This window comes from Bos taurus, chromosome X (genome assembly GCF_002263795.3).
Source record: "Bos taurus isolate L1 Dominette 01449 registration number 42190680 breed Hereford chromosome X, ARS-UCD2.0, whole genome shotgun sequence".
In the NCBI taxonomy this organism is placed as follows: Eukaryota; Metazoa; Chordata; class Mammalia; order Artiodactyla; family Bovidae; genus Bos; species Bos taurus.
The window spans coordinates 119,381,819-119,391,861 of NC_037357.1; the positions used below are offsets into that span (position 1 = coordinate 119,381,819).

Below are 10,043 nucleotides of genomic sequence, written 5' to 3' on the forward strand. Positions count from 1 at the left end.
ATTTCTCTTTGTTGTTTTGGTGTACATTCCTTTGATTACGAATGAGGTTGAACATCTTTTCACATGTTTATTGGTTTCTTCTTGAAATGCCTGTTCATGTCTTTTGGCATTTTTTATGTGGGTCATTAGTTCCTTTCTTAATGATTGATGTAAAAGGCTTCGTTTTATCCTAGATATTAATATTGTGGTCACGTGTTTGCAGATGTCTTCTCCCGGTTTGAGGCTAGTCTTTTCAGTTTTGATGCCTTTTGATAATGATCAGGAGTTCTTAATATAGTTGATTCATAGATCGTTTCCATTACAGTTTTCACTCTTTGACTCTAGGCACTTAATAAAAGCAGGAAACTATTCATTGATTGTTCATTGCTAATCTGAAACCCCTTCAGAATAGTCCCAGCCCAAAGTCTGAGTTTCAGAGATGGAGGCCCGTGGTGGGTGGCAGGCCCCAGGGTCACAGATGGCCCTTTTGGAATTGTCTTCTAAATTAACCAAACACAGCAATGTGTTTCAGTAAAAGTCATGTTTAATTTTCAGTAGGTTTTAAAAACTTGTGACAATTTACTATCAAAGAATTTTAAAATGACTGCTAAAGACCAACAATAACTAAAAGCCAAGAACTTAATACTTCTTTGAAGGGCAGGAAAATATAAAGAAATATAAACCTGTTACTAATGTGAAAACTGAGCAGAATTTCTAATGCTGAGCTTTTAATAGTTGTATTCAAGCCTTTGCTAGCTCAGCAGGAAAATAAAAGGGAAACAGTGGCCACCATCCTGAGTAAATCCTGTTTTCTCTTCCTCCATTCAAAATTCCTCAGCTTTCTAAACACACTCAAGTTTAGCTGTAAGTGATATGATTTTAAAATGATCATCTCTGAAATAAGGCAGTCACAGGAGAAATACTGTTTGAGTTCACTTACATGAAGTATCTAAAACAGTCAGATTTATAGAAGCAGGGGGTGAGGGGAAAATGGGGAGTTGCTATTTAATGGGTATAAAATTTCAGTTATACAAGATGGATAATTCTAGAGATCTGCTGTACAGCATAGTGCCTATAGTTAGCATTACAATATTGTACACTTTAAAATTTGTCAGGAGAGCAGATCTCATATTAAGTGTTCTTACCACAATAAAATAAAAATAAGGACAATATAGTGGGTTTTCCGTAAAGCTAAATTTATTCTGAATTTCTGCCCATTCTAGTTTTTGTTATTAAAATGCTAAGAAATAAAGGTACTAGGTAATGAGTTTTCTTTTGTTCTTTAAAAACAATATTACTTAGCAAAATAAAAAATAAGAAATCCTGAAAGAAAAGGTCTCTCCTTTTTTTGAAAGACATACACTTTTGGTATCAGAAAACGTAGACAAGGCACGATGCCGTGTGACCTGGTAGCCAAGAGAGTAGACTCCATAGTGGACACGCCAGGCTCTTCTCCAGTTCCCCCCGCACCCCCACCTCTTAGAATCCTTGAGTGAGTGAAAGTGGCTCAGTTGAGTCCGACTCTTTGCGACCCTGTGGACTATACAGTCCATGGAATTCTCCAGGCCAGAAGACCAGAGTGGGTAGCCTTTCCCTTCTCCAGGGGATTGTCCCAACTGAGGCATCAAACCCAGGTCTCCTGCATTGCAGGTGGACTCTTTACCAGCTGAGCCACCAGGGAACCTTGGGAAATTGTTCTGGTGCTCTGGTAAATGGGGGTTGTTTCGATGATTCAGTGGGTTTATCCATGTCAGAAGCAGAGAAAATGGACCAACTTTAGACATGGTAGCCATGATAGATGTCATGTGACATCTGCACGGGAGAAGGCAACATCTCCTGATGGAAAATGGAGCCATAGAGCTTATACTCATTAGTCAAAAGTCCTTGTATCTGTTTTAGTTTGCTATTTGCTGCCGTAACAAATGACCACAACGTTACTGACTGAGATGAATGCAAATCTATTTTCTTAGACTCTGTAGGTTAGACGTCCGGTGCTAAATTAAGTTGTCCTTGAGTCCTTTCTGGAGGTTCCAGGGGAGAATCCACTTCCTGCTCATTCAGGTTGTTGACAGAATTCAGTTTCTTGGCGGTTATAGGGTCAAGGTCTGCTTTGCTGGCTGTCAGCTAAGGGCAGTTCTCAGCCTCTAGAGGCTGCAGCATTCCTCGTCTCCCAGCCCTCATCCTCCGTCTTCAAAGCCAGCCTCTGCAGTTGAGCCCTGTTCATGTCCTATTTCTTTGACCCTGTCTTCTGTTCTCTTACGCTGTAGGAACCCATGTGATTCAATTGGGCCAACCTAGATAATCCAAGATAATCTCCCTATCGTAAGGTCAGCTGGTTTGCAACCTTAACTCCAGTGCCACTGTAATTCTCCTTTGCCATGTACAGTAGCACAGTCACAGGTTCCAGCATTAGGATGCAAACACCTCTGGGGGGCCATTATTCTGCCTACCACACCCAGTGAACTGGAATTTCATTGGGGTTTTGACAGGTCATTTTTCCTTACCTTTTATTTCCTCATTGAAAAAGTTAAGTGACCTACCACATAGGATATGGGACATTTATGGAGTACTTGCTGGGAGCTTGGCCCTGGGTGCTAAACTCTTTGCTCAGGAAGAGTCTGTGAAGCAGGTTCTATTATTTGTTCAGTCACTCAGTCATGTTCGACTCTTTGTGACCCCATGGACTGCAGCACGCCAGGCTTCCCTGTCCTTCACCATCTTCCAGAGTTTCCTCAAACTCATGTCCAATGAAATGGTGATGCCATCCAACCATCTCATCCTGTGTCATCTCCTCCTCCTTTTGCCTTCAATCTTTCCCAGCATCAGGGTCTTTTCCATTGAGTCAGCTCTGCATCAGGTGGCCAACGTATTGGAGCTTCGGCTTCAGCATCCATCCTTGCAATGAGTATTCAGGATTGATTTCCCTTAGGATTGACTGGTTTGATCACCTTGCTGGCCAAGGGACTCTCAAGAGTCTTCTCCAACACCACAGTTCAAAACCATCAATTCTTTGGCACTCAGCATTCTTAATGGTCCAACTCTCATATCCATACATTATTTCTGGAAAAACCATAACTTTGATTCTATGGACCTTTGTTAGCAAAGTCATGTCTCTGCTTTTAATATGCTCTCTAGGTTTGTCATAGCTTTTCTTCCAAGAAGCAAGCATCTTTGGCTGCAGTCACTCTCTGCAGTGATTTTGGAGCCCAAGAAAATAAAGTCTGCCACTGTTTCCATTTTTCCTCCATCTATTCGCCATGAAGTGATGTGACCAGATGCCATGATCTTAGTTTTTTGAACATTGAATTTTAAGCCAGCTATTATTATCCCCATGTTATAACTGAGGAAACTGCATTTTGGAGAAGTAATTGATCAAAATGATTCAGCTAGTGAAGGGCTCAGACATTTCAGTGGGTTACTATACCTTAAAGGTTTAGCTACAAATACCCCTTCATATGGCAGTACATATTAATTAGAAATAAATATTTTGATTAATTCCTGTAGCCCATAGCAGTTAATATGGCAGACACCAGCTATGGACTACATGAAGTGTAGCTGATCCGCACTGAGGTGTGCTATAAGGGCAAATTCACACCAAATTTAGAAGACATGGTCCAAATTAAAAAGATTGTAAACTATCTCAGGATTTTAATATTGATTGATGTTATATTGATTACATGTTGCAATAATAGTATAATATTTTTTAGATGTGTTGGGTTAAAATGCATTAATCACTTAAAAAGAACAGTGAAACCCAATATGTATTAAAATTAGATTATAAGGAAAATGGTTACATTGTAAAATATTTTAAATAAAACTGTCTGGAGATGCAAAAAAATTGATTTCTGGCTTGTGCTAAGTCACAAACTGTCTTTTGAAGTCAGAATATTGTTTTTGCTGAAATCATGATGATTTCTGCCAAGAGAGATCTGATTTGTAATAGCGTGGATGGGCTCACTATTTCATTAGTGAGATATTTGACTGTCATGTTTTATTATACTATAAGTAGTATGTAATCAAACAAGAAAAATTTCTTAGCAACAGAGTAGTTTTCTTCAACCAGAATAATGTTTTTATGTGCTCATTTTCTTAATGTCCAAAAGATTAAAAAGCTTATGAACTTAGCAGTTTATATTTTTGAGATCGAGTTGCTGGCAAATACCCATAGTAGAATATATAAGATGTCACTGAAAGTACTTGGCAAGCATTATGTTAAGATAATTCAGACCTGAAATACATTTAACTAGGTAGAGAACCACATGATTTTTATGACACACCCAATTGTTGGACATGCTTATCTCACTTATCTTCAGAAGCTTGTTTTTATCTCTTCATTAATTACATGCCCCAACTTTTTTTAAACACTCATCAGATTTCTAGGTTCTACCTCATTCCATTTGTTTATTCAACAAATGTTTGAATGCTCTGTGCTAAGAGGTCCAAGGGATATTGTGCACTTGTGAAACATACATTAGTGAAGGATTCAAACATGAATGAAAGAATTCCACAAATCAGGAAGTGCATGGGTGCTATGAATGTGAATAAAGATTCTCATCTGAATAGAAGGGCAGAGGGCAGAAGAAAGCCTTGATCTGAAGGACCAATAGCATTTAGCCAGGTAAAAATTGGGAGTGACCAGTCTAGGTCAAAGGATTTGTTTTGTAAAGGTCTTATCCCAGGAAGGAGCTTGGCAAGTTGGAAGAGCAACAGCAAGAAGGCCTCTGGTGTGTGCGTGACTGTGTGAGAAAGAGGCTCTGGAGGAATAGAGTAAGACACAGAGGTACTGAGTCCTGTAGATTCAGAGCAGCAAGTGGACCTGGATATTGTATGATAATCCACCAAGCAATACATCTTGCTTTATTCCCCAGAACTCCATCATCAAGTGGTTGTGGTCTGTAGATACAGTGGTCATATAATTTGTCATCCAAGACAGGATACCCTTGAGAGTGAAAGGGGACACTTATTAATTATACTGAAACAGCGGGTATAAACCAGTATGGATAACTTGAGCAAACCGGAATGTATGATCACTGTGCTTAGAGACAGGTTCTTAGCCCCTACAGTAAGCCTGACGTTGCCTAGAAACTATGCTCTGAAATTATAGGGTTAGGCGTTTGTTCCTGCTTTTTCACTTTCCCCCTCCTTCACTCATGGGTAACTCTGAGAGAAGGCCCCTAGGAGAACCTGCACCAAGTCGCCCACAGAATCACAGCCCCATTTTCACCCAAATGCAGCCTAGTGTTTTTCAGATTGCCACTCATGGGAGCTCAGTTCCTTGACGTACATCAGGTCTTATTAATGTGTTTTCAGAATTACAGTCTTAAGAACATACGAGAAAGAAAGTAAGGTCTTAAACATGTAGCCCATGAATTTTTCCCTCTAGAACCTTTCCTTCATCACTTCTCATGGATGACATGACCTAATTATATGTTCTCAGATGACAGCTAGGCAGGATGGGTGTGGTCTGATTATAACCTCTTTCAGAATAAACATGTTTTGTGATTTGACCCCTACAGTGAATGATATACAGAGTAGAGGACCTACAGGAAGTATTACCATATGTGTAAAACCTTTTTTTTTTTTTTAATGTTCCAATCATAGTGACTATTCTTTTTTTTCCTCTAAATTTTACCACAGTTTAGTTGATTTACAATATTGTTTTAGTTTCAGGTATATAGCAAAGTGATTCAGTAACCTTCCTTAACAAGGACGATAACATAAAGTAGTGAAGAAATCTTTTCACTGTTGATTGGATGTTTTATTGAATCAGCTGTTGGCCAAGTCTGTGTAGTGAGGATTAATGGAGTTTTATTTCCTCCTGTCCTCTGGGCCCGAGTCAGTTTCTACAACAGGGCCCTCAGGGAGCCCTAGTAATACCTGTAGCTTATGGAGACATGGGTCACTTTGCATCAGATAATATTCAATTAGGAAGATGTGCACTTTGAAACAGTGCACTATTTCTTTAGAAGTTTTACTATTTCTTTTCAAACCGCATTAATATTCTTACTTTCTGTCTTACAAGTCAGGAAATGTGAAGAACTCACCTGGAAATAAGTAGAATACTCCATGCTCTTCCCATTTTAAACAGGTAAAGAACAAAAAAACTTTATGGTTATTTTTAGCATTATTAGCACCAATTGAAATGACTTGTCTTTAATTAATTAATTATAGGCATTTAAACTTTGTGTGGCGGAAGCGTAAGGGCCAGGATGATATTTTATTTCATCTTTAATTTTTGGGCCTAAGTGCTATGACTTCTTTAATTGTGTTTGTTCTGAGAAGTACCTGGGTTTTTTAGACAAGCTAGAACTCGACAGTTGTGATTTGTCTACAAACCTATTTCAGACAATCATTTCTTAAGCTTATTTTTTTCAGACAGCATTTCACTATAGTCAGCACACTTGTATTCACCTAATAATCATTCAATAAACATTTGCTGAATGCATGACTTTGGTAGAGACGCTCGAGATTATATAGAATAAGTGACATAGGGAATTCACAGGTGTAATTTTCTTTCCTTAAAGATTGAGTAACTTGAGGCTGGGCTTCCCAGGTGGCTCGGTGGTAAAGAATACACCTGCCAATGCAGAAGATGCAGGAGACGTGGGTTCAGACCCTGGGTTGGGAAGATCCCCTGGAGGAGGAAATGGCAACCCACTCCAGTATTCTTCCCTGGAAATCCCATGGACAGAGGAGCCTATGGGGCTACAGTCCATAGGGTTGCAAAGAGCTGAACATGACTGAATTGACTTAGCACACACACATATGCACAATTATCAAATGAAAAAAAGAAGCTAGTCTAATACATTTTTAGAGAGGATAATTACCAGAAAATAAAAAAAATTTAAGTATGTATCTTAAGATAGTAAGATTATGATGATTTTTATACTTTTTCTTCTATATAACTATGTATTTTTAAATTTTTGCAATGAATATGAATTTTCTTTTATAATAGAAATTTATTTTAAAAAAGTCAGTGTTACATTTATCGCAAGTCATGGCTACTGTTTTAAAATTCATGAAAGCTCTGGGTTTGAGGTTTTTCTTTCTCACGTTGTCCCAGTATTTTTGGAGACCCAGAGAGTCATATAATCTTAGAATTTTAAAGAAGTATTTGGTATAACCCCCAGCCTCAAGAGAAATTCTCTGTAGCCCTGTGTGTTCCTAGTTTTTACCTCCACTGATAGGAAAAGCACCCTATGGGGCAACCATCTTTGGACAGTTCTAATTTTTAGGAAGCTGTTTCTTATACTAAGCAAAAATATGTCTCCTTATAACTCCTACACAGTGGTCTGATCTTGCTTTAGCGGTCACAGAAAATAAATTCAGATCCTCTTTCACATCCCAGCCCTTCACATAGAAACCCTAAATCAGCATTTCTCACATTTTGTGATACAGATTACCTGGGAGATTGTTGAAAAGCAGAGGCTTAAGCCCCACCCCACAATTGGCATCTCTGGGGAGTGGGGCCAGATGTGCATCTGGGTGACTAGGGGGTAAGCTGCCAGGAAGTCGCACATGTTCGTCAGAGATTTGACACTGGATAGTATTATATTTCTCTCTAGGGACAATGAGTCACAGAATATAGGGAAACTGTGTACATATTCATTTCATTTTTTCAAAAATGTTCCATGCCAGAGTTCAGCTTATTGTATATACAACCTTGATTTCGTTTTTTTAAGTTGTTTATTGGAAATGTAGTTTTTAATTATAAAATGATGCATATTTGCTGTAAAGAATTGTTTTTAGATAAATGTTTTGAAAGCTTGTTTTGTCTTCCAATCCTTTCCCAGAGGTAATTTCTGTTAATAGTTTGTATATCATTCCAAACTTTTTTCTCACACACACACATCCAAATATGCTTTTGGGTTTTTGATAGAATGAGATCATATTCCTTGTACTGTTTTGCAAGTACACCAAAAGTTCCATGCAGGCACATACTGCAATTTTATTATCACATCTAGAGAAATTAACACTAATTCCTTAATACCATTTAATATTCAGAGTATGCAGATTTCCCTGATTGTCTCATTAATAACTTTTTACAGTTGTTTTGGTTGAGTCAGGATCATAACAAGATCTGCCCATTGCATTTGACTGATGAGTCTCTTAAGTGTCTTTCATTTTTTTTTTTACAAAGATATAAACTATGTTTTCAGATATTTTAAGTCCCTCTTAAGCTGTAATAGTTCCTTCTCCCTCATTTTTCTATTACCATTTATTTGTTGAAAAACTAGGCGTATTTGTCTTTTAGAAATTTCCCATGTTCTGCCTGTGGCTGAGTGTATCCATTTAGTGTCATTCTGTTTTATCTCTTGGTTCCTCTCCTCTCTGCATTTCTCATAAACTGGCTGTTGGATTTGAAGGCTTAATCAGATTTAGGTCCAATTTTTTGATAAGAATACTTTGCAGACACTGCTATGTTTAGCTATGCTGAATGAATTAACATGCTTTTTTGAAATTAATTTTTATTGGAATATAGTTGCTCTACAGTGTTGCCTTAGTTTCTGCTATACAACATAGTGAATCAGGACAGGACTTCCCTGGTAGCTCAGATGGTAAAAATCTGCCTGCAGTGCAGGAGACCCAGGTTTGATCCCTGGGTCAGGAAGATCTGGAGAAGGGAATGGCAACCCACTCCAGTATTCTTGCCTGGAGGTCACCACAGAGCATTGAGTAGAGTTCTCTGTGCTATACAGTAGGTTCTCATTAGTTATCTATTTTATACATTAACTTGCCTTTTTTTGGTCACTTAATATATTGTGTACATCTTTCCCTGTTGGCACTTATTCCTCCTTTAGCTGCTTAATAATTTCCTAGTATGGACTGCCATAATCTATTAAAACATTATTAATATAGATTGTTGGCAGTTTGAAGTTTTTTTTTTTAACAATGCAGTAAATCTATTGAATTCTTAGAGAAGTTCAAAACAGATTAATAAACTGAGATAGAAAAGGTAAGCTAGTAGTTTACATGTTTAAAAATGTTTTGTTTTATTTTAAAAGATCAAGGAAATAGTCACTGGCCTCTAAAATTTTTATAAGTAGATTCATTACATATTAGGAGAAAGGCAATCTGAAGAAGAGGTGGCTTGTCTTTGCTGTATCTTTGGATTTGATGTATCTTTGGATTTGATGTGTGTTTCATTCCAGAAAAGAATGATGGGGTGGTGATGTGAGGAAAGGTATGTGTTGGACTTGCTGTGATATCATCATGGTCTCCCCCAGCAGATGGATGGAAATATAGTTGTTTGATTTTCAGAAGGGGAGGAATGTAGTGTGTGCTGTGCCATTTAAGCAGTTACTTTTCATTTATTCACCCATCCATCTGGTTAATTTATCTCAGATATACAGCCAGTTGAGAATCTGCATATAGTGTTGGAAATAAAAGATAAACCAAAATCCTTTCTGGTTTTTAGTGTACTCATTTATAAAATGGGAATAATTACAGTTTTCACCAGCTCATTGTGATGTCATATAATGGTAATATATGTATTTGATGTGACTTTCTCTATTTAAACCTAAGAAATTTTAAAAATGCAAACTCTTAGAGCTGTTTTTCTGGGAGGACACTACATTTATGTTTTTCTTTTTCTTTTAGTTATAGGTAAACATTGGAAACTCCATATGGTAAACCAGTATTTCTACAGAAAAATGGCAGAGAAGTCAGTACTGAATGTAGTAAATTGGCATTCTTCTTCTGGCAAAACTGTCCTAGGCCTCTCCGTTATCTTGGGTGATGCCATACTCCAAGTGGACTAATCTGAAATGCTTCCACCTAGAGAGAATGTATAGGCCTTAGAACTCCTCGTTCTCATGTTGCTATTTATGTACATAATTAAAGATCTAAGTTAAAAAAAATTGTCCTTTTTTCCCCTGATATTGTTTGAGTGACAGTTTAAGTGTACCTGATGTCCTTTCCCTGTGTGTATATGTGGTATGTGTCTGAGTGTACATGTATGTATGTGCATGGTGTGTGTGTGTGTGTGTGTGTGTGTGTGTGTGTGTGTGTAGGAAAACCACCCACTCGTCTTAGCATCAGCTGGCAGTCTCCAAAGGTTTCAT

The 10,043-nt window shown here is 37.8% G+C and overlaps 1 protein-coding gene across 1 annotated transcript in view; it reads left to right on the forward strand.

Moving 5' to 3' along the window:
* Positions 1-9,839, forward strand: part of APOO (apolipoprotein O) — a 53,441-nt gene extending 43,602 nt beyond the window's left edge. The window contains exons 8-9 of the mRNA NM_001075639.1: positions 6,002-6,067; positions 9,580-9,839. Coding sequence (NP_001069107.1) covers positions 6,002-6,037 — 36 coding nt within the window. The 3' untranslated portion in view covers positions 6,038-6,067; positions 9,580-9,839. The remainder of the gene's footprint in view (positions 1-6,001; positions 6,068-9,579) is intronic.
* Positions 9,840-10,043: the final 204 nt, after the last annotated feature.